This window comes from Theropithecus gelada, chromosome 19 (assembly GCF_003255815.1).
Source record: "Theropithecus gelada isolate Dixy chromosome 19, Tgel_1.0, whole genome shotgun sequence".
NCBI lineage: Eukaryota > Metazoa > Chordata > Mammalia > Primates > Cercopithecidae > Theropithecus > Theropithecus gelada.
In genome coordinates, this window is record NC_037687.1 from 11,629,429 (window position 1) to 11,654,504 (window position 25,076).

At 43.8% G+C, this 25,076-nt stretch overlaps 2 protein-coding genes and 1 pseudogene across 9 annotated transcripts in view; all 3 read left to right on the forward strand.

The window, feature by feature from the left end:
* LOC112611850 (zinc finger protein 136) overlaps positions 1-25,076 on the forward strand; it is a 520,810-nt gene that overhangs the window by 241,719 nt on the left and 254,015 nt on the right. The window lies entirely within an intron of this gene.
* LOC112611849 (zinc finger protein 69) lies at positions 1,429-24,544 on the forward strand. 8 transcript variants are annotated; one of them, XM_025365786.1, is made up of 6 exons: positions 1,429-1,659; positions 14,653-14,779; positions 14,989-15,049; positions 15,746-16,362; positions 16,429-16,768; positions 16,876-16,882. In XM_025365786.1, the coding sequence occupies exons 1-6, from the start codon at positions 1,597-1,599 to the stop codon at positions 16,880-16,882; spliced, it is 1,215 nt and encodes a 404-aa protein (XP_025221571.1). In that variant the 5' UTR covers positions 1,429-1,596. The 8 variants fall into 8 exon arrangements, with proteins under 8 accessions (XP_025221571.1, XP_025221572.1, XP_025221565.1 ...); XM_025365787.1 differs by lacking the exons at positions 16,429-16,768; positions 16,876-16,882 and adding an exon at positions 24,469-24,544 and having other exon boundaries at positions 15,746-15,984; XM_025365780.1 differs by having other exon boundaries at positions 15,746-19,086.
* LOC112611855 lies at positions 22,910-23,987 on the forward strand (annotated as a pseudogene).

Genomic DNA, 25,076 nt, shown 5'->3' on the forward strand with positions numbered 1-25,076 from the left:
GACCCTATTTCAAGATGGCTAGGAAAGTAGTTCAGTAAATAAAGAATCATAGCCTCAATACTTACTGCTCTTACAGTCGTAACAGATGTACTTATTCTTGTTAGGTGTTGTGTCATAGCATGCATCCATAGGCTAATACAAAGGATTGCACAGACAGCACTTACTGAAACCCCCCTTAGTTCTCCTCCACCTTGTTCTAGTAAGCTTTTCCTTTTAAAAGATCAAAGCAAACAGCAAAGCCAAAACACGTTAAAAAAGTTTAAAGAGAAAAAGATCATAAGAAAATGAAAAGGGAGGAATTGTAACACACAGTACATTTCTCTGAGTTTCTTTTCAAAGATTTAGCCTGCTAACTTCCTTGTCTTTTGTTCTCAAACTCAACTTTCCTGTTCCTCCTTGCCCCTAGTTACTGTAAAACAGCCTAGCCCCTTCTCATCAGCTCTCATTAGTAACTCCCATCTGTTCCCTTGGTTACCTGTACCCATTGTTCCCCTGAAACTGCACGTCTCACGCGCTGCACCTCTGTACCTCACATTCCCCTCTCCTTCTATATTTAGAAAAATATGTACAAGTAGCCAATCGGGTCAGCTCAGATTGTGTGGCCGAACCCCAGGCCACGAAGGAGTGACACAGAGATAGGGACTGCATTAAGGACATAAAACCCCCTGGTGACGTTTGTTCTCTGTGCTCTTGTGATCTTGATTGACACAAGTGGCACCCTTCCGCAGAAGTAAATTGCCTTGCTAAACAAATTAAACTTTTCCCTAAGTGTTAGTTTTACTTCGCAGGACCAAGAATTTATTCCTAAAGCATTTTATATCCAACAGAGATCTTCGTATATATAAAGAAAATGTGTGAAGATCAGGCTAGAGACAGAATTGTTTGGGCGGCGTCACCTGGATAAAGTTGACAGTTTCTTTAGGTCAAAAGCTTAAATTAACCTCGGGAGAGAGTTTGCTGCTGGTGAAAATGAAGATCTGGAAGAAGGGAGCATTTTCACACTGTGAGGAGGGGATGGGGTAAGTGAACAAGTCTTGGCCATGCCTCAGCCCCACTTGCGGCCCGCTTGAGGACATATGCCTCTCCTCCTGGTGCAGGCGTGCCTGGCCTGGTCTCCGTTCCACTGCTGCTCTGAGGCAGGAGATGGCTCCTGTGGACACTGAGTCTGAAATTCCCTGCACACTCCTGTGACCCCGTGCAGAACGAAGAAGCAGGGACAGTCCCTTGAGTGAGGAAAACGCTAGCGTTCTCCTCTATCAATAGCAAGTTTGGCTGAAATGCAAATATCCAATAACCAGAGTGCAGGAAGGAGCTCACCCTTAGGGAAGCAGTGGTTAAAATCCGTGAGTCTGGCTCTGCAGGGCCTGATACCCGGGGCTTCCGCTGTCACTCAGACATGGGGGGCGGGGCCTAGCATTCCATCCAATCAGAGGCACTGGGGCGTGGTCCTGCCCACTGTTCATCCAGACACGGAGAGGGTCGCATTCCTGCCCTCACGTTTGTGGCTGAGCGGGCCGCGGTTCGGATCCGGTGTTTCCAGCCCCGAGAGGGACCTGGTGCCTCTACCCAGGATTTTGTCGCTCTGTCACCTGCGCTATGCCCTGCTGTAGTCACAGGAGGTGTAGAGAGGACCCCGGGACATCTGAAAGCCAGGAAATGGTGCGTGTCTGGGGCTGGGTGTCGTGAGACGGGGGAGGGGCTGCCTGGACCGACCAGAACCGACTGTGGCGAGACCGTGGCCTTCCTGCGGGCGACTTCGGGATCTGGGACCAAGTCCTCCTGGAGCCGCTCGGCCCTCGGTCCCCTCGGCTGCTGGGTGTGGCTGGGCCGACAGCCGGGACACCAGGCGTCCTGTCTCGTCCCTGCGCGGCGACTGCGGCTCCCTAGCCCTCTCTGGGCAGCTCCGCGCCCGCAGCCACGCGTCTACCCAGATTGTGCGGAAGCCGCGGGAGGGTCATGGGGGTATCCCGACTGGGGTGTGGGGTTCGTGCGTAGGAGGAGCAGCGGTCTGTGGGGCCCCCAGTGTCCACTTTTTCTCTTGTTAAAAATTAAACTGAGGAAGGTTAACAAAGAGTTCATTTGAGCAAGCAGCTATTCACGAATGAGACACACCCAGTCCTGGCTTGTGGTTTGTCAAAGGAAAAAGCCAAACTATGTAAAATAAAGAAGTTTGTTCGGAGCCGAATAGGAGAGACCTTGGCCGAGGGAAAAACATCCCCAAGAAGCCTGGAGTGGTCCCGAGGCGGCTCAAAACAGTTTGGTTTTATTCATTTTAGAGAGACAGGAATTGCGGGGAAAATAATGAATTAGTACCTGGAAGGTTTAAGTTCCTTTGGCAGAAAGGGCGGGACCTGGCCGGGCGCGGTGGCTCACGCCTGTAATCCCAGCACTTTGGGGGGCCGAGGCAGGCGGATCACCTGAGGTCAGGAGTTCAAGACCAGCCTGGTCAACATGGTGAAACCCCGTCTCTACTAAAAATATTAAAAAGAAACTAGCCGGGCGTGGTGGTGGACGCCTGTAATCCCAGCTACTCGGGAGGCTGAGGCAGGAGAATTGCTTGAACCCAGGAGACGGAGGTTGCAGTGAGCCCACACAGTGCCACTGCACTCCAGCCTTGGCGACAGAGTGAGACTCTTGTCCAAAAAAAACAAAAAAAACAGAAAGGGTGAGACCTGTGGAAAGGGGATTAGAAGGCACAGGTGGTTGAGGGATTCTGTAGGTGGCAGCTGGTTAAGAGCGTGAAGCTTTGTCTAAAGTTTGGAGGAGGTAGGAAGGAATGCTGAAGGAAGGGGGTCTGTTATCTGCCACTTGATTCCATCCCAGCCAAAAAACAGACCTGTTTCTCTAGATTTTATGAATTCTAAGGCATGACTTACCCTTGCCTTGAGAGGCCTTAGGTCTTATTTGTAATTTGGTATCTTATTGCCACAGGAGTCTTTTTTTTCCAGGCTGATGATGTCTGTTTTTACGTGAATGTGCGTCAGTTGCTGCATCTAAACTCCTAAAGGGAGAGGGTGTCGCTGTGTTGGCCAGGAAGCCTGTCTCACCTCCCATCCTGTCATACAGAGGAACTCCATTTTCAGGGTTTTTTAGGGGTCCCCTTGGCCAAGAGCCGGTCACTTCCCTTACCTGGGAAGGTACTTTGTTTTTGTTTTTGTTTGAAACAGAGTCTCCTTCTGTCACTCAGGCTGGAGTGCAATGGCTGGATCTCAGCTCACTGCAACCTCCACCTTCCGAATTCAAGCGATTCTCCAGCCTCAGCCTTCCAAGTAGCTGGGATTACAGGCACGCACCTGAAGGGGGCCTGCCCCTCCACACCTGTGGGTATTTCTCATCAGGTGGAGACGACAGACTGAGAAAAGAAATAAGACACAGAGACAAAGTATAGAGAAAGAACAGTGGGCTCAGGAGACTGGTGCTCAACATGCGAGGACCTACGCTGGTGCTGGTCTCTGAGTTACCTCCGTATTTATGATCATTATTTTTACTATCTTGGCGAGGGGAGTGTGGCAGGGCCACAGGGTGATGGTGGGGAGAAGGTCAGCAGGGAAACGTGAGCAAAGGAACCTGTATCATGAATAAGTTCAAGGAAAGGTACTGTGCCTGGATGTGCACGTAGGCCAGATTTCTGTTTCACTTTACACAAACATCTCAGTGTAGCAAAGAGTAACAGAGCAGTGTTGCTGCCAGCCTATCTCGTCTCCCACAGGGCGGGTTTTCTCATATCTCAGAATAGAATGAATGGTCGGCTTTACACAGAGACATTCCATTCCCAGGAACCAGCAGGAGACAGAAGCCTTCCTCTTGTCTCAGCTTCAAAGAGGCCTGCATCTTTCACTACTCCTTCTCAGCACAGACCCTTCACAGGTGTCGGGCTGGGGGATATAAGGTCTTTCCCATGAGGCCATATCTCAGGCTGTCTCAGTGAGGGAAACCTTGGACAATACGCAGGCTTGTTTGGGTAGAGGTCCCTGCGGCTTTCCGCAGTGCATTCTGTCCCTGGTTAACAGAGAATTGAGAATGGCGATGGCTTTTACTAGGCATACTGCCTGCAACCATATTGTTAACAAGGCACATCCTGCACAGCCCTAAATCCATTAAACCTTGATTGAATACAGCACAGGTTGCTGTGAGCACAGGGTTGGGGCTAAAGGTACAGATTAACAGCGTCTCAAAGAAAACAATATTTTTCTCTTGCGAGGCGTTTTGTTGAGACAGAGTCTCGCTTAGTCGCCCAGGCTGGAGTGCAGTGGCGTGACCTCGGCTCACTGCAAGCTCCGCCTCCCGGGTCCACACCATTCTCCTGCCTCAGCCTCCCGAGTAGCTGGGACTACAGGCGCCCGCCGCCTCGCCCGGCTAATTTTTTGCATTTTTAGTAGAGACGGGGTTTCACCATGTTAGCCAGGATGGTCTCGATCTCCTGACCTCGTGATCCTCCCGCCTCGGCCTCCCAAAGTGCTGGGATTACAGGCGTGAGCCACCACGCCCGGCCAAAGAAAACAATTTTTCTTAGTACATACCAAAATGGAGTTTCTTATGTCTTCTTTTTCTACATAGACACAGTAACAATCTGATCTCTCTTTCTTTTCCTCACACGCACCACCACGCCCGCCTAATCTTTGTGTTTTTAGTAGAGATGGGGTTTCACCATGTTGGCCAGGCTGTTCTCGAACTCCTGACCTCAAGTGACCCACCCACCTCGGCCTCCTAAAGTGCTGAGATTATAGGTGTGAGCCACCTCACCAGACCAGAAGGTATGTTTTTATTTTTAATTTACAGGTTGAAGGCTAGGCTTTTATTAGGTGCATGAGGAGACAAACCAGATAAATGCTTGATTGGTGGCAGAGATGCAAGTGCCTTATTTGGACTTGTCACTCCAAAATAATTGAAAGCTTCAGATTTCAGTTTGAAGAGTTTATTCAAGCGGAAAGATAGCAATGGCCCATTCAGGAAAAAAATAGACTCCAGAGAAGTGGACTCAGTATTCTAAAATTGGAAGTTAAGTTCTTGCTTATATCACCAGGAAAAGAGGCCCTGATCAACCCCAAGAGAGTTCTTGGATCTCACACAGGAAGGAATTCAAGATGAGTCACAAAGTGCAGTGAAAAGAGAGTTTGTTGAAAGCTTACTCTGGGCCAGCATGATGGCTTAGATCTGTTTTCCAAGCACATTGGGAGGCCGAGGCGGGAGGATCACTTCCGGTCAGCAGTTCGAGACCATGTTGCCTGGGCAACATAGGGAAACCCCATCTTTTCCAAAAACAACAAAAATTAGCTGGGTGTGGTGGCCTGCACCTGTAGTCCCATATACTCAGGAGGCAAGAGTTCAAGACCCAGCTGGCCAACACAGCAAGACCCTGTCTCTATTTAAAAAAAAAAAAAAGAAAGGAAAGGAAGGGAGGGAGGGAGGAAGGAAGAAAGAAAAAGAAAAGAAAAGGAAGGAAAAGGAAGAGTGATTCTCTGTTACAGCATACAGCATCCTTATAAAGCAAGTGGAGGAATGTACTAAGTTTTTCTTATGTGGGAGTCTTGTCTATGTGAAGACTAAACTAACCTGTGCCTACCTGCATGTGGGCTGACAGCATCACAAAATTTTTACTCTGTTGATTTAAAGAAAACTACCCTTTACATTTTAGCGCCCAAGTGCATTAAAACATAACTGTAATTATCTTGAAAGCACATATTGTTATGGGTATTGGGACATGGGGACGTTCTGTTGTTGTGGGAGTGTAAGGATACTTGCAGGCATCTTCAGGCTGTTTTCTTCATGGGAAACATTTGATGATCATGGGTTGTAACTGGCAAGGAGTGTTTCTTGTTAGTCTCAAGATGGAGCTGAACTTAAATTGGTGTTACTCTGGCTCTCCTAGGCACCTGCTTCCCTAACACTTATATAGGGAAATTGCAAATAAATATAATAGGATTGCATTTTCCATACAAGGCTGATGTATGAGGAACAATAATTTAATTTAATTTTTTTCTTTGAGCTAATGTCTTGTTCTGTGGCCCAGGCTGGAGCAGTGGTGCGATCATGGCTTACTGCAGCCTTGACCTCCCTGGTTCAAGCACCTCAGCTTCCCAAGTAGCTGAGACTACAGTTGCCCACCAGCACACCTGCCTAATTTTTTTTTTTTTTTTTTTTTTTTGAGACGGAGTCTCGCTCTGTCGCCCAGGCTGGAGTGCAGTGGCCGGATCTCAGCTCACTGCAAGCTCCGCCTCCCGGGTTTTTACACCATTCTCCTGCCTCAGCCTCCCGAGTAGCTGGGACTACAGGCGCCTGCCACCTCGCCCGGCTAGTTTTTTGTATTTTTAGTAGAGACGGGGTTTCACCGTGTTAGCCAGGATGGTCTCGATCTTCTGACCTCGTGATCCGCCCGTCTCGGCCTCCCAAAGTGCTGGGATTACAGGCTTGAGCCACCGCGCCCGGCCTTTTTTTTTTTTTTTAATGGAGATGGTGTCTCGATATGTTGCCTAGGCTGGTCTCTAGCTCCTGGACTCAAACAGTCCTGCTTCCTTGGCCTCCAAAAGTGCTGGGATTACAGATATCAGCCACTGCACCCGGCTAACAACTTAATTCCTTAGGGTTTGCTTTTTTCCCCCAGAGCTTGTTTTCTTTCTAGCTGGTTTTTATTTCCTTTTCAATTTAAAAGAGTGAATTTAACATTCCAGCTGAAGACAATGTGATAGGCATGAAGTCTTTATGTGAGGAAGTAAAGAGGGAAGTTAGTCTACTACAGAGATCAGTAGTGAAGAGGGGCCTGGCGGGATGGCTCACACCCAGAACCCCAGCACTTTGGGCGGCGGAGGCAGGTGGATGGCTTGATTTCAGGAGTTCAAGACCAGCCTGGGCAACATAGCAAGACCCTATCTCAATTGTGAAAAATCATATTTAAAAAAAAAAAAAGTGAAGAGGGAAAGGGTCTTTCCTGTTTCCTTTCAGTCATTTACAACATTTTACAAAACACTATAGGTAAGAAAGAAGGTGAATCTGTAATCAGGGAAAGGAGAGTTCCAGCTGTCTGTGTGAAAGCTGTGTGTCATGTGACTGAACCCCATGATCACATTGCTTCAAGATAGAGATCCACCAGCTTAAATATTTGAATTACTTTGTTGTTTTTGTTTGTTTGTTTGTTTTGAGATAGGGTCTCACTCTGTGGCCCAGGTTGGAGTGCAGTGGCATGATCTCAGTTCACTGCAGCCTTTGCCTCCTGGATTCAAGTAATTCTCCTGCTTCAGCCTCCCAAGTAGCTGGGATTACATGCCTGCGCCACCACACTCAGCTAATTTTTGTATTTTTAGTAAACACGGGGTTTTACCATGTTGGCCAGGCTGGTCTCGAACTCTTGTCCTCAAGTGGTCCGCCCACCTTGGCCTCCTAAAGTGGTGGGATTACAGGTAGAAGCCAGCTTGCCTGGCCTGACTTAGGTAGAAAATTTCTAGTTATGTAATCAGAGGTTAATTGGTGGATTCTGCCTGATTAAACATAAATTTCATTTCCCTATAAATTAGTAATTTTGAAGGGTTGTATTTAAATTTAATTTCAGGATCTTTAAGTAGGACCTTCAGATACTGCATACAGTTCGGTCTCATTGTTTTTTATTTAAATTTTTTCACAATCTCCGGGGAAACTGGTTTCCCCTGGCATTTTCCAAATATATGGGATGCAGGGCCTCAAATCTCAAATCAGGAGTTGGAGATCAGCCTGATGAACATGGAGAAACCCTTTCTCTACTAAAAATGCAAAATTAGTCAGGCCTGATGGTGCATGCCTGTAATCCCAGCTAGTCAGGAGGCTGAGGCAGGAGAATCACTTGAACCCGGGAGGCCAAGGTTGCAGTGAGCTATGATCGTGCCATTGCATTCCAGCCTGGGCAACAAGAGTTAAACTCCATCTCAAAAATAAAAAAAATAAAATAAAATAAAAGATTATTCCAGCCTCAGCAACATGACAAACTTTGCCTATATAAAAAATTACCTTATCATTGTGATGTGTGCCTATAGTCCCAGCTACTCAGGAGGCTGAGGTAGAAGGATGTGTTGAGTCTGAGAGTTCCAGGTTGCAGTGAGCTATGATTGCACCACTACACTCCAGCCTGGGAAGCAGAATGAGACTCTGTTTCAAAAGAAAAGGGCTGGGTGCGGTGACTCACATTTCTAATCCCAGCATTCTGTGAGGCCGAGGTGGGTGGATCACAAGGTCAGGAGATCGAGACCATCCTGGCTAACATGGTGAAATCCTGTCTCTACTAAAAATATGAAAAATTAGCCGAGCGTGGTGGCAGGCGCCTGTAGTCCCAGCTAATCGGGGGGCTGAGACAGGAGAATGGCGTGAACCCGGGAGGCGGAGCTTGCAGTCAGCCGAGATCACGCCACTGCACTCCAACCTGGGTGACAGAGCGAGACTCCGTCTCAAAAAAAAAAAAAAAGAAAGAAAGAAAAAAAAAATTAGTTTCAATAGAGTATGCTGTCTTTTAAAAATTACATTCAGCAGATTGTTACTGATAATTAAAATTCACTGAGATTTATTTCTGTATAGTGTGCATTCTAGAAACTTACTAAAATATTACATATGCACAAAATGCATGAAAGAATTGCACAATGAATTTAAATAATGATGGAGCCAGTATTGGGAATAATAAGATAACTGCCTTACTTTTCCTTATACTTTCACAACCTGGGTATGCATCCTCATCAGTATATTTTATTTTTGCATGTTTTTTATGCAAATGATAGCCAATATGTTATATTTTATATCAGATTTTGTTTTAACTCAGTTATGAACCTTATATGAAATGATAGTTAATTCACTTTCTTACTTAATGGATTTTATTATTTAGGACAGTGGTTGTTTCCCCCAAAACATTGAGCAGATAAATCCACAGAGTTACTGCATTTTTCTTCCAGGCTCATAGCTCCCCCCTCCTTTTTTTTTTTTTTTGAGACAGAATCTCGCTTTGTTGCCCAGGCTGGAGTGCAGTGGCTTGGTCTTGGCTCACTGCAACCTCTGCCTCCTGGGTTCTAGCAATTCTTCTGCCTCAGCCTCCTGAGTAGCTGGGAATACAGGTGCACACCACCATACTCGACTAATTTTTGTATTTTTCGTAGAGAGAGGGTTTCACCATGTTGGCCAGGCTGGTCTTGACCTCCTGGCCTCAGGTGATCCACCCGCCTCAGCCTCCCAAAGTGCTGGGATTACAAGCGGGAGCCACCTGTTTTCTTTCATCACTGAGTAACATTCCATTGTGCAGATGTTACCATAGTTTGTTTCTTTATTCACCTATTGAAAGGCTGATCTTGAGCCTGGTGTGATGCCTCATCCCTGAGTTCCCAGCCCGTGGGAGACTGAGGTGAGAAGATTGCTTGAGGCCAGGTAGTTAGAGACCAGCCTGGTAGATACAGTGTGAGACCTTGTCTATTTTTTTTTTTTTTTTTTTTAGGAATCACCTTGTTTGATTCTAGTTTTTGGTAGTTATGAGTAAGGCTGCTAAAAGCGTTTGTGGGAGGACTTTTGTGTGGACATCAGTTTTCAGTTCATTTAGGTCAATATGTAGGAGTGAGACTACTGAATCAGTAAGACCACGATTATTTTCTTCAGAGCTCCGCAGACTGTCTTCCAAATGGGCGTAGAATTTTCCATTCACATCCATAGTGAAGGAGAGTTCACTGTCATTGGCATTAGGAAATGTCAGTGTTTTGGATTTTAGCTACTCCACCAGGTATTTGTTGGTGCTTCGTTGTTTTTTTCCTTTCTTTTTTTTTTTTTTAATTCCTTTGGAGACGGAGTTTCATTCATGTTGCCCAGACCGGAGTACAATGGCGCAATATCAGCTCACTGCAGCCTTTGCCTCCCGGGTTTAAGTGATTCTCCTGACTCAGACTCCTGAGTAGCTGGGATTACAGGTGTACGCCACCACACATGGCCGCTGTTTGTGTTATTAGTAGAGACGGTTTCACCATGTTGGCCAGGCTGGTCTCAAACTTTTGACCTCAGGTGATCCAGCCACCTCAGCTCCCCAAAGGGCTGGATTATAGGCGTGAGCCATTGCGCCTGGCCTGTTTTCATTTGCTCTTTAATAACGTGTAATGTAGAGCATCCTGTCATGTGTTTGTTTGCCATAATTACATTCTTTAGGGGGAGATATATTTGGACAGATTGGGCTTTTTTTTTTTTTTTTTTTTTTTGAGACTGAGTCTGGCTCTGTCACCTAGTCTGGAGAACAGTGGCGCGATCTCAGCTCACTACAACCTCTGTCTCCCAGGTCCCTGCGATTCTCCTGCCTTAGCCTCCTGAGTGGCTGGGATTACAGGCTCATACCACCAGGCCCAGCTAATTTTTTTTTTTTTTTTTTTTTTTGAGACAGAGTCTGGCTCTCTCACCCAGCCTACAGGGCAGTGGTGTGATCTCAGCTCACTGCAAGCTCTGCCTCCCGAGTTCATGCCAGTCTCCTGCTTAAGCCTCCTGAGTAGCTGGGACTACAGGTGCCCGCCACTATACCCGGCTAATTTTTTTTTGTACTTTTAGTAGAGACGGGGTTTCATTATGTTAGCCAGGACGGTCTCGATCTCCTGACCTTGTGATCCACCCATCTCGGCCTCCCTAAGTGCTGGGATTATAGGCCACTGCACCCTGCCCCCAGCTAATTTTTTATTTTTACTAGAGACAGGGTTTCACCATGTCTCTAGTAAAGTTGGTAGTCAGGTTGGTCTCAAACTCCTGACCTCGGTGATCTATCCATCTCTGCCTCCTAAAGTGCTGCGATTACAGGTGTGAGCCACTGCCCCTGACCTTTTGCTTATTTTTTGATTGGTTGGTTTTTTTCTTATTGAATTTTAGGAGTCCTTCATACCTTTTGGATACCAGTTCTTGATCAGATAGGTGTTCTGCAAATATTTTGTCCCAGTCGGCCGCCTGTCTTTTTATTCTGTTAACAGAGTCTTTTCCAAAACGTTTTTGTTTTGAATGAAGTCCAATTTATCGATTTTCTCATTCACATATCATGCTTTTTGTGTTGTGTGTGAAACCTTATTGGCAAATCCAAGGTTGTCTTGGTTTTCACAAGCGTTATGTTCTAGAAGTTGTGAGGTTTGCATTTTCCATTTAAGTAAACGATTCAATAGGAAGTAGTTTTGTAAAAGGTGCAGTTCTGTGTCTAATTCATTTCTTTGCATTTGCTAATTCAGGTGTTTCAATACCGTTTGTCTTGTGCCACCATGCCTAGTGTTTTACTTTGTTATGGAGACGGGGTCTCCTTATGTTGCCCAGGCTGGTCTCCAACTGCAGGGCTCAGTTGATCTGTCTGCCTTGGCCTCCGGGTTTGCTTTTTTTTTTTTTTTTTTTTTTTTTTTGAGACGGAGTCTGGCTCTGTCGCCCAGGCTGGAGTGCAGTGGCCGGATCTCAGCTCACTGCAAGCTCCGCCTCCCAGGTTCCCGCCATTCTCCTGCCTCAGCCTCCCGAGTAGCTGGGACTACAGGCGCCCGCCACCGCGCCCGGCTAGTTTTTTTGTATTTTTAAGTAGAGACGGGGTTTCACCGTGTTAGCCAGGATGGTCTCGATCTCCTGACCTCGTGATCCGCCCGTCTCGGCCTCCCAAAGTGCTGGGATTACAGGCTTGAGCCACCGCGCCCGGCCGGGTTTGCATTTTTAATACATGTCTTTATGGTAGATTTTTCTATGTTTCTAGTGCCTCTCTTATCATCTTATGGAATCTTCTCTTGTATATTTATTGAGCTTTTTTTTTTTTTTTTTTTTTGAGACGGAGTCTCGCTCTGTCGCCCAGGCTGGAGTGCAGTGGCCAGATCTCAGCTCACTGCAAGCTCCGCCTCCCAGGTTCACGCCATTCTCCTGCCTCAGCCTCCCAAGTAGCTGGGACTACAGGCGCCCGCCACCTCGCCCGGCTAGTTTTTTGTACTTTTTAGTAGAGACGGGGTTTCACCGTATTAACCAGGATGGTCTCGATCTCCTGACCTCGTGATCCGCCTGCCTCGGCCTCCCAAAGTGCTGGGATTACAGGCTTGAGCCACCGCACCCGGCCTTATTGAGCATTTTTAATCATGAGGAGATATTAACCTATTTATGCTGGAGGTTGCACTTTTTTGAATTGCAGACGTGTGAAAAATCAGAGTTTGGCCATGACCTTGAGCAGTAGGAAATAAATAACTCCCACATCCTTAGCGTTCCAAAAATGGAACACTAGGCATAAATTGGTTAAGTCTTGTCAGATGCCTTTTCTGCCTCTATTAGGACATTCTTATGGTGTTTTGTTTGTTGGTTTTAAGACAGAGTCTCACTGTGTTGCCCCGGCTGGAGTGCAGTGGTGTGATCTCAGCTCACTGCAACCTCTGCCTCCTAGGTTCAAATGATTCTCCCACATTGGCCTCTCAAGGAACTGGGACTATAGACACATGCCACCACCCCTGGCTAATTTTTGTATTTTTTAGAGATGGAGTTCCACCACGTTGGTCAGGCTAGTCTCAAACTGCTGGCCTCAAGTGATCCACCCACCTCAATCTTCCAAAGTGCTGGGATTACAGGCATGAGCCACCATGCCTGGCTGGTACCATGATTTATTATCATTACTTATCTTAAAAGAATGTAAAACTTATCAGCTGAAGAAATTTTACATGTACAGTTGCGATGGTTTGACAAATCTACTTAAGTTCTCTAAGATGAATTCTATTGTATTTTGCTTTTTTCAATTATCCGGAGGTTTCATGCATGTTGTAGTATGTATGGGCCAAGATTTCATTTTCTTTTCTTTTTTGTTTTTGAGTCGGAGTTTCACTCTTGTTGCCCAGGCTGGAGTGCAGTGGCACAATGTTGGCTCACCTGCCTCCTGGGTTCAAGCAATTCTCCTGCCTCAGCCTCCCGAGTAGCTGGGATTACAGGCACATGCCAACACGCCTGGGTAATTTTGTATTTTTCGTAGAGATGGGGTTTCTCCATGCTGGTCAGGCAGATCTTAACCTCAGACCTTCAGGTGATCCGCCCGCCTCGGCCTTCCAAAGTGCTGGGATTACAGGCATGAGCCACCATGCCCGGCTGAGATGTCATTTTCTAATAGTAAATAATATCGCATTTTATGTATATGCTTACCACATTTTGTTTTTCCATTCAGCCGTCAATGGATAGGTTATTGGCTGCATTGCTCATTACTGCCACCTCAGGAAGGTTGTATTGTGGTTAAATCTGTGCTTATTACACCTGGGTATCTCTTAGGAGTTTCTTGTTTGCCCTCTTGTGTACATACAGTGCCAGGTTTTTTTTAGGAATGTCCCCTTTGCCCTGTCAGCATCTAGCTACATTCTGACAGGATAACTGCAAAGTGAATGATTCCTGGACATCATAATGGAAGTTTCTTTCTATCCAGGTGATTCCCCTACTCTCTGATTATATCTAGCATACCTGTTTTGGGTAGTCCCTGGGGGTGTGGGATTTCCCAGGGGCTCCCCCTCATGCTCTTTGCTAGCTATCTGCTTCATCTGACAGTATCAACAAAGATTACACTTTGGGAACAGGCATTTTCAAGGATGCACAGCCTCAGGTCTGCTAATGTTAACTTTGTTCTGCATATGAATTCATAGGTGTCTATTATGACAGGTGCTGCAGACCCACAGTCCAAAGAGACATTAGGGACAGCCCAGGCAGTTCACTTTTCTCTCTGGGTTCAGTGAATACACACATTTTCCTACCCTGCTGTGACTTTGACTTTACCCCTTGTTCAGTTCTAGCATCACAGTTGCTTTATGAAGTAGCCAGGTGTTGTGGCACATGCCTGTGGTCTCAACTACTCAGGAGGCTGAGGCCTGACAATCACATGAACCCAGGAGTAAGACGTTGTAGTGAGCCAAGATGGTGCCACTACACTCCAGTCTGGGTAACAGTGCAAGATACTGTCTTTAAAAAAACCAAAAACAAACAACTGCTGGCAGGGCATGGTAGCTCATGCCTGTGATCCCAGCACTTTGGGAGGCTGAGGCAGGCAGATCACCTGCGGTCGGCAGCCTGACCAACATGGAGAAACTCTGTCTCTAGTAAAAATACAAACTTAGCTGGGTATGGTGGCACATGCCTGTAATCTTAGCTACTCAAGAGGCTGAGGAAGTAGAAGTGCTAGACCCCAGCGGTGCAGCCTGGGCGACAAGAGTGAAAATCTGTCTCAAAGAAAAAAAAAAAAGTCAGGTACGTGGCTCACGCCTGTAATCCCAGCACTTTGGGAGGTCAAGGTGGGCAGATCACGAGGTTAGGAGATCGAGACCATCCTGGCTAACACAGTGAAACCCCGCCTCTACTAAAAATACAAAAAAGTTAGCCAGGCGTGATGGCAGTCACCTGTAGTCCCAGCTACTTGGGAGGCTGAGGCAGGAGAATGACTTGACCTGGGGAGGCAGAGCTTGCAGTGAGCCAAGATCGGGCCACTGCACACCAGCCTGGGTGACAGAGCGAGACTCCGTCTCAAAAACAAACAAACAAACAAAAATTGCATTATGGAAGAAAGTTTCTCCCTGTATATACAGGGGGAAAGGGATCTGATGAGCAAAGCGGGGAATAAGTGTTTGGAGTCCACGGCATCCTGAGAACATCTTGGGAATAGAGTCTAGGCCCCCAGTGCTGTCACTCTCACCCATCCTCCTCTACACATGTGAGATGTTTCAGGACCCGGTGGCCTTTGAGGATGTGGCTGTGAACTTCACCCAGGAGGAGTGGGCTTTGCTGGATATTTTTCAGAAGAATCTCTACAGGGAAGTGATGCTGGAAACTTTCAGGAACCTGACCTCTATAGGTAAGAATGACAATATTCCTTCCCTTCTTAGTCCATTAGTGAACCAGTGTTTCTAGCTCATCAATGCTGTTGAGTGATTTAGAACATAGACAGGAAATACTTTGATGAATAAATGAGGTATGGCTGCAGTAAATCATGGGCATAGAATCTAATAATTTTTTCACAATTTTATAATGCCTCAGGACTATTTTTGTGTGTCTGTATTTTAGGAAAAAGTTGGAAAGACCAGAACATTGAATATGAGTACCAAAACCCCAGGAGAAACTTCAGGTAATTTGTACTTATAAGACAAAGCAGTGTCTCTCTAGACAATCTTAGAATATGACAATATATTGAAAATAAGTAAAACAAAGAACTAAGTCCAGGATCAAATTCATTTATTTTTAGAATATTTGACAAAAAAAAAAAAAAAAATGTGAATGTGACATAGGCTGTGGGCTCACTCCTGTAATCCCAATCCTTTGAGAAGTAGAGATAGGAGGATAGCTTGAGGCCAGCAGTTCAAAAACAGCCTGGGCAACATAACGAGACCATATATCAACAACAGCAAAAAATTAGCCGGGCATTGTGGTATGCATCCGTGTCCCAGCTACTCAGGAGACTGAGGCAGGAGGATCACTTGAGCCAGTAAAGCCTGCCGTAAGCTATGATGGTTTCACTGCACTCCAGCGTGGGCAACAGGACTAGACCCTGAAACAAAAGAAAAATGACACAGAGTATTTAGTATTTGTAAAATAGTTTACTTGGGAAGAGTATTAAGAAGCCCCATATAAACATTTTTTAAAATAATAGTTATGGCTGGGACACCTTGTAGAACACGTTGTCCAGTCACCTTCAAACAATTCAGCCAGGGCCGAAAGCCTACACTTTGATGGACAGTGTTAAAAATGCAAGTGCAATACTTGATGATGAATATAAAATTACTTATAAACAAACCCTTCATAATGTGCGTCTTATGTTTTACAGGAGTCTCATAGAAGAGAAAGTCAATGAAATTAAAGAAAACAGTCATTGTGGAGAAACTTTTACCCAGGTTCCAGATGACAGGCTGAACTTCCAGGAGAAGCAAACTTCTCCTGAAGTAAAATCATGTGACAGCTTTGTGTGTGGTGAAGTTGGCATAGGTAACTCATCTTTTAATATGAACATCAGAGGTGACATTGGACACAAGGCATATGAGTATCAGGAATATGGACCGAAGCCATGTAAGTGTCAACAACTTAAAAAAGCCTTCAGATATCACCCCTCCTTTAGAGCACAAGAAAGGGATCACACTGGAGAGAAACCCTATGCTTGTAAAGAATGTGGAAAAACCTTTATTTCCCATTCAAGCATTCAAAGACACATGATAATGCACAGTGGAGATGGACCTTATAAATGTAAATTTTGTGGGAAAGCCTTCCATTGTCTCAGTTTATATCTTATCCATGAAAGAACTCACACTGGAGAGAAACCATATGAATGTAAACAATGTGGTAAATCCTTCAGTTATTCTGCTGCCCTTCAAATACATAAAAGAACTCACACTGGAGAAAAGCCTTATGAATGTCAGGAATGTGGGAAAGCATTTCATAGTCCCAGATGCTGTCGTAGACATGAAATGATTCACATGGGAGAGAAGTCTTATCAATGTAAGGTATGTGGGAAAGCATTCACGTGTCCCCATTATGTTCGTAGACATGAAAGGACCCACTCTGGGAAAAAACCCTATGAATGTAAGCAGTGTGGGAAAGCATTATCCTCTCTTACAAGTTTTCAAACACACATAAGAATGCACTCTGGAGAAAGACCTTATGAATGTAAGATATGTGGGAAAGGCTTTTGTTCTGCAAATTCATTTCAAAGACATGAAAAAACTCACAGTGGAGAGAAACCCTATAAATGCAGGCAATGCGGTAAAGCCTTCATTCATTCCAGTTCCCTTCGATATCATGAAAGGACTCACACTGGAGAGAAACCCTATGAATGTAAGCAATGTGGGAAATCCTTCAGATCTGCCTCACACCTTCGATTGCATGGTAGGACTCACACTGGAGAGAAACCCTATGAATGTAAGGAATGTGGGAAAGCCTTCAGATCTATGAAGAACCTTCAAAGTCATGAAAGGACACAAACACACATAAGAATACACTCTGGAGAAAGACCTTATAAATGTAAGATATGTGGGAAAGGCTTTTATTGTCCCAAATCATTTCAAAGACATGAAAAGACTCACACTGGAGAGAAACTCTATGAATGCAAGCAATGTGGTGAAGCCTTCAGTAGTTCTAGTTCCTTTCGATATCATGAAAGGACTCACACTGGAGAGAAACCCTACAAATGCAAGCAATGTGGGAAAGCCTTCAGAGCTGCCTCAGTCCTTCGAATGCATGGTAGGACTCATCCTGAAGATAAATCCTATGAGTGTAACCAATGAGGGAAAGCCTTCAGATCTGCCTCACACTTTTGAGTGTGTGGTAGGAGACACAATGGAGAGAAACCCTATGAATGTAAGGAATGTGGGATACCCTTCAGATCTGCCAAGAACCTTCGAATTCCTGAAAGCACACAAGCATACATAAGAATGCATACTGGATAGCTGAACAAAAGGCAGCAGAAACTTCTGCAGACTTAAACATCCCTGTCTGACAGCTTTGAAGAGAGTAGTGGTCCTCCCAGCAGAGTTTGAGATCTGAGAACAGACAGTCTGCTTCCTCCAGTGGGTCCCAGAGCCCTGAGTAGCCTAACTGGGAAGCACCTCCCAGTAGGGGCTGACTGACACCTCATACGGCTGGTTGCCCCCTTGTGACAAAGCTTCCAGAGGAAGGATCAGGGAGCAACATTCGCTGTTCTGCAATATTTGCTGTTCTGCAACCTCTGCTGGTGATACCCAGGCAAACAGGGTCTGGAGTGGACCTCCAGCAAACTCCAACAGACCTCAGCTGAGGGTCCTTACTGTTAAAAGGAAAACTAACAGAAAGGACATCCACACCAAAACCCATCTGTACATCACCATTGTCAAAGACCAAAGGTAGATAAAACCACAAAGATGGGGAGAAACCAGAGTAGAAAAGCTGAAAATTCTAAACATCAGAGCACCTCTTCTTCTCCAAAGGAACGCAGCTCCTCACCAGCAATGGAACAAAGCTGGATGGAGAATAACTTTGACGAGTTGAGAGAAGAAGGCTTCAGACGATCGATAATAACAAACTTCTCCAAGCTAAAGGAGGATGTTCGAACCCATTGCAAAGAAGCTAAAAATCTTGAAAAAAGATTAGATGAATGGCTAACTAGAATAAACAGCATAGAGGGGACTTTAAATGACCTGATGGAGCTGAAAACCATGGCACGAGAACTACGTGATACATGCACAAGCTTCAGTAGCCAATTCGATCAAGTGGAAGAAAGGGTATCAGTGAAGATCAAATGAATGAAATGAAGTGAGAAGAGAAGTTTAGAGAAAAAAAGTAAAAAGAACAAAGCCTCCAAGAAATATGGGACTATGTTAAAAGACCAAATCTACATCTGATTGGTGTACCTGAAAGTGATGGGGATGGAACCAAGTTGGAAAACACTCTTCAGGATACTATCCAGGAGAACTTCCCCAACCTAGCAAGGCGGGTCAACATTCAAATTCAGGAAATACAGAGAATGCCACAAAGATACTTCTCAAGAAGAGCAACTCCAAGACACATAATTGTCAGATTCACCAAAGTTGAAATGGAGGAAAAAATGTTAAGGGCAGCCAGAGAGAAAGGTCGGGTTACCCACAAAGGGAAGCCCATCAGACTAACAGCGGATCTCTCGGCAGAAACTCTGCAAGCCAGAAGAGAGTGGGGGCCAATATTCAACATTCTTAAAGCAAAGAATTTTCAACCCAGAATTTCATATCCAGCCAAACTAAGCTTCATAAGTGAAGGAGAAATAAAATCCTTTACAGACAAGCAAATACTGAGAGATTGTGTCACCACCAGGCCTGCCGTACAAGAGCTCCTGAAGGAAGCACTAAACATGGAAAGGAACAACTGGTACCAGCCACTGCAAAAACATGCCAAATCGTAAAGGCCATCAATGCTAGGAAGAAACTGCATCAACTAACAAGCAAAATAACCAGCTAACATCATAATGACAGGATCAAATTCACACATAACAATATTAGCCTTCAATGTAAATGGGCTAAATGCTCCAATTAAAACACATAGACATGCAAATTGGATAAAGAATCAAGATCCATCAGTGTGCTGCATTCAGGAGACCCATCTCACGTGCAGAGATATACATAGGCTCAAAATAAAGGGATGGAGGAATATCTACCAAGCAAATGGAAAACAACAGCAACAATGAAAAAGCAGGGGTTGTGATCCTAGTCTCTGATAAAACAGACTTTAAACCAACAAGGATCAAAAGAGACAAGGTCATTACATAATGGTAAAGGGATCAATTCAACAAGAAGAGCTAACTATCCTAAATATTTATGCACCAAATACAGGAGCACCCAGATTCATAAAGCAAGTCCTTAGAGACCTACAAAGAGACTTAGACTCCCACACAATAATAATGGGAGATTTTAACACCCCACTGTCAACATTAGACAGATCAACGAGACAGAAAGTTAACAAGGATATCCAGGAATTGAACTCAGCTCTGCACTAAGCAGACCTAATAGACAACAGAACTCTCCACCCCAAATCAACAGAATATACATTCTTCTCAGCACCCACATCACACTTATTCCAAAATTGACCACATAGTTGGAAGTAAAGCACTCCTCAGCAAATGCAAAAGAACAGAAATTATAACAAACTGTCTCTCAGACCACAGAGCAATCAAACTAGAACTCAGGATTAAGAAACTCGCTCTAAACCACTCAACTACATGGAAACTGAACAACCTGCTCCTGAATGACTACTGGGTACATAACAAAATGAAGGCAGAAATAAAGATGTTCTTTGAAACCAATGAGAACAAAGATACAACATACCAGAATCTCTGGGACACATTTAAAGCAGTGTGTAGAGGGAAATTTATAGCACTAAATGCCCACAAGAGAAAGCAGGAAAGATCTAAAATTGACATCCTAACATCACAATTAAAAAACTGGAGAAGCAAGAGCCAACGTTCAAAAGCTAGGAGAAGGCAAGAAATAACTAAGATCAGAGCAGAACTGAAGGACATAGAGACACAAAAAACCCTTCAAAAAATCAGTGAATCCAGGAGGTGGTGTTTTGAAAAGATCGACAAAATTGATAGACTGCTAGCAAGACTAATAAATAAGAAAAGAGAGGAGAATCAAATAGAGACAATAAAAAATGATAAAAGGGATATCACCACCAATCCCCTAGAAATACAAACTACCATCAGAGAATACTATAAATACCTCTGTGCAAATAAACTAGAAAATCTAGAAGAAATGGATAAATTCCAGGACACATACACCCTCCCAAGACTAAACCAGGAGGAAGTTGAATCCCTGAATAGACCAATAACAGGGTCTGAAAATGAGGCAATAATAGCCTACCAACCAAAAAAAGTCCAGGACCAGATGGATTCACAGCTGAATTCTACCAGAGGTACAAAGAGAAGCTGGTACCATTCCTTCTGAAACTATTCCAATCAATAGAAAAAGAGGGAATCCTCCCTAACTCATTTTATGAAGCCAGCATCATCCTGATACCAAAACCTGGCAGAGACACAACAAAAAAAAGAGAATTTTAGACCAATATCCATGATGAACATTAATGCAAAAATCCTCAATAAAATACTGACAAACTGACTCCAGCAGCACATCAAAAAGCTTTCCACCACAATCAAGTTGATTTCATCCCTGGGATGCAAGGCTGGTTCAACATATGCAAATCAATATACATAATCCATCATTTAAACAGAACCAAAGACAAAAACCACATGATTATCTCAATAGATGCAGAAAAGGCCTTCAACAAAATTCAACAGCCCTTTATGCTAAAAACCCTCAACAAACTAGGTATTGATGTGATTTATCTCAAAATAATAAGATCTATTTATGACAGACCCACAGCCAATATGAAACTGAATGGGCAAAAACTGGAAGCATTCCCTTTGAAAACTGGCACAAGACAGGGATGCCCTGTCTCACCACTCCTATTCAACACAGTGTTGGAAATTCTGGCCAGGGCAATCAGGCAGGAGAAATAAATGAAGGGTGTTCAAGTAGGAAAAGAGAAAGTCAAATTGTCCTGGTTTGTAGATGACATGATTTTATATTTAGAAAACCCCATCGTCTCAGCCCAAAATCTGCTTAAACTGATAAGCAACTTCAGCAAAGTCTCAGGATACAAAATCAATGTGCAAAAATCACAAGCATTCCTATACACCAATAACAGACAAACAGAGAGCCAAATCATGAGTGAACTCCCATTCACAATTGCTTCAAAGAGAATAAAATACCTAGGAATCAAACTTACAAGGGATGTGAAGGAACTCTTCAAGGAGAACTACAAACCACAGCTCAATGAAATCAAAGAGGACACAAACAAATGGAAGAACATTCCATGCTCATGGATAGGAAGAATCAGTATCGTGAAAATGGCCATACTGCCTAAGGTAATTTATAGATTCAATGCCATCCCCATCAAGCTACTGATGACTTTCTTCACAGAATTGGAAAAAACTTTAAAATTCATAGGGAACCAAAAAGAGCCTGCATTGCCAAGACCATAATCAAAAGAACAAAGTTGGAGGCATCAGGCTACCTGACTTCAAACTATACTGCAAGGCTACAGTAACCAAAACAGCATGGTACTGGTACCAAAACAGAGATATAGACCAATGGAACAGAACAGAGCCCTCAGAAATAATACCACACATCTACAACCATCTGATCTTTGACAAACCTGACAAAAACAAGAAATAGGAAAAGGATTCCCTATTTCATAAATGGTGCTGGGAAAACTGGCTAGCCATATATAAAAAGCTGAAACTGGATCCCTTCCTTACACCTTATACAAAAATTAATTCCAGATAGATTAAAGACTTAAATGTTAGACCTAAAACCCTAAAAACCCTAGAAGAAAACCTAGGCAATACCATTCAGGACATAGGCATGGGCAAGGACTTCATGACTAAAACACCAAAAGCAATGGCAACAAAAGCCAAAATTGACAAATGGGATCTAATTAAACTAGAGAGCTTCTGCACAGCAAAAGAAACTACCATCAGAGTGAACAGGCAACCTACAGAATGGGGGAAAATTTTCACAATCTACCCATCTGACAAAGGGCTAATATCCAGAATCTACAAAGAAACAAATCTACAAGAAAAAATCAACCCCATCAAAAAGTGGGCAAAAGATATGAACAGACACTTCTCAAAAGAAAACATTTATGCAGCCAACAGACACATGAAAAAATGCTCATCATCACTGGCCATCAGAGAAATGCAAATCAAAACCACAATGAGATACCGTCTCACACCAGTTAGAAAGGCAATCATTAAAAAGTCAGTAAACAACAGGTGCTGGAGAGGATGTGGAGAAATAGGAACACTTTTACACTGCTGGTAGGACTGTAAACTAGTTCAACCATTGTGGAAGACAGTGTGGCAATTCCTCAAGGATCTAGAACTAGAAATACCATTTGACCCAGCCATCCTAGTACTGGGTATATACCCAAAGGATTATAAATCATACTGCTATAAAGACACATGCACATGTATGTTTATTGTGGCACTGTTCGCAATAGCAAAGACTTGGAACCTACCCAAATGTCCATCAATGATAGACTGAATAAAGAAAATGTGGCACATATACACTATGGAATACTATGCAGCCATAAAAAAGGATGAGTTCATGTCCTTTGTAGGGACATGGATGAAGCTGGAAACCATCATTCTGAGCAAACTATCACAAGGACCAAAAACCAAACTCCACATGTTCTCACTCATAGGTGGGAATTGAACAATGAGTACACTCGGACACAGGGTGGGGAACATCACACAATGGGGCCTGTCGTGGGGGGAAGGGGGAGGGATAGCATTAGGAGATATACCTAATGTAAATGATGAGTTAATGGGTGCAGCACAGCAACATGTCACATGTATACATATGGAACAAACCTGCACGTTGTGCACATGTACCCTAGAACGTAATGTATTAAAAAAAAAAAGCACTCTGTAGAAACACCTTATAAATGTAAGATATGCAGGAAAGGCTTTTATTCTGCCAAGTCATTTCAAATACATGAAAAATCTTACACTGGAGAGAAACGCTATGAGTGTAAGAAATGTGGTAAAGCCTTTGTTTCTTTCACTTCCTTTTGATATCATGAAAGGACTCACACTGGAGAGAACCCCTATGAGTGTAAGCAATGTGGGAAAGCCTTCAGATTTACCTCACACCTTCGAAATCATTGTAGGACTCACACTGGATAGAAACCCTATGAATATTAGCAATCTGAGAAAGGCTTCAGGTCTGTCAAAAATCTTTGAATTCATAAAAGGACACACTGGAGAGAAACCCTATGAATGTAAGGAATGTGGAAAAGTGTTCCATAATTTCTCTTCTTTGCAAATACATGAAAGGATGCACAGAGAGAAGCCCTATGAATGTAAGCATTGTGGGAAAGCATTCACATCTGCCAAGATCCTTTGAATACATGCAAAACACACACTGGAGAGAAACCCTATGAATGTAAAGAATACAGGAAAGCATTCAGCTTGCCTGTTTCCTTTCATGGACATGAAAAGTCTCACACTGGAAGGAAATCCTATGAAGGCAAGCAATGTGGCAAAGCTTTCACTTCCAGTTCTTTTCAATATCATGAACTCACTCTAGGGAGAAAACCCTATCAATGTAAGCAATGTGCGAAAGCCTTTATTTCTTCCACTTCTTTTCGATATCATGAAAGGACTCACATGGGAGAGAAACCCTATGAGTGTATGCAGTGTAGAAAAGCCTTCATTTCTTCTAGTTCCCTTCAATATCATGAAAGGACTCACACTGGAGAGAAGCCCTGTGAATGTAAGCAATGTGGAAAGCCTTCAGATCAGCCTCACCTTTAAATGCATAGAAGGACTCACACTCAAGAGAAACCCAATGAATGTAAGCAGTGTGAGAAAGCATTCAGACCTGACAAGATTCTTTGAATACAGATAATGAATGTAAACAATTAACTGTTTATAATAACTGTGTACTAACAAATGTTATTTTTAAATAATTAAGCTATAATAGTAAGGCTGGGCACTGCAGCTCACGCCTGTAATCCTAGCACTTTGCGAGGCCAAGGTGGGTGGATCACGAGGTCAGGAGATCGAGACCATCCTGGCTGACAGGGTGAAACCCCATCTCTACTAAAAATACAAAAAATTAGCTGGGCGTGGTGGCGGGTGCCCAGCTACTCAGGAGGCTGAGGCAGGAGAATGGCATGAACCCAGGAGGCAGAGCTTGCAGTGAGTCAAGAATGCGTCATTACACTCCAGCCTGGGCGACAGAGTGAGACTCCGTTTCAAAAACAAAAAAAAGCTATAATAAAATATCCCATTGGTGTCGTGTATTAGGTCAACCTTATACTGTTAAATTGTTGTTATTTGGACATTGTGAGTCAGTATAACCATGTGGATAAAATGCCAGGTATCTTTTTCCTCAGAAATTTTACTTTTGATGCTTATGGACTTAAATTTTTATCTCAACCCTAATTTTTCTTTTCCTTTCTTTTCTTTTCTTTCTTTTTTTTCAGAAAAAAATCTCACTCTGTCACCCAGGCTAGAGTGCAGTAGCATGATCTCAGGTAGCTGCAACCTCTGCCTCCAGGGTTCAAGCAATTCTCCTGCCTCAGCCTTCTGAGTAGCTAGGACTACAGGCGTGTGCCACCACGCCAGGCTAATTTTTTGTATTTTTTAGTAGAGACAGGATTTCACCATATGGGCCAGGCTGGTCTTGAACTCCAGAACTCATGATTCACCTGCCTTGGCCTCCCAAAATGCTGGGATTACAGACATGAGCCCTCGTGCCCAGCTGCAACCCTATTTTTCATTCAGTCATAATACCAATAGTTATCTCATGTACCTCTGAGTGCCTTCTTCCCCAAAACCAACAGTGCCATACCTGCTGTCAGCAAAGGTGTAATATACCATAGTGATAAAGATGACCAAAAGCCATAAATGACTGTGAGATGCATGAGAATTACAAGTCACATTAGTAAGAAGAGAAAACTTTTGGCCATGCTTATGATTTGAAATATGTTTTCCTCTATATATTTTTATGTACAAATGTGGGTTTAGGTAAGAAATAACTTTTAATTCTTTTTTTTTTTTTTTTTTTTTTTTTTTTTTTTTTTTTTTTTTT

What these genes read in the sequence shown, in the direction of transcription:
- LOC112611849 (XM_025365779.1), top strand. Translation starts at nt 1,597, where the DNA reads ATGCCCTGCTGTAGTCACAGGAGGTGTAGAGAGGACCCCGGGACATCT. An exon ending in CATCTGAAAGCCAGGAAATG is followed by an intron (nt 1,660 to 14,643) that starts GTGCGTGTCTGG and finishes TACACATGTGAG; the next exon opens with ATGTTTCAGGACCCGGTGGC. An exon ending in CAGGAACCTGACCTCTATAG is followed by an intron (nt 14,780 to 14,988) that starts GTAAGAATGACA and finishes TCTGTATTTTAG; the next exon opens with GAAAAAGTTGGAAAGACCAG.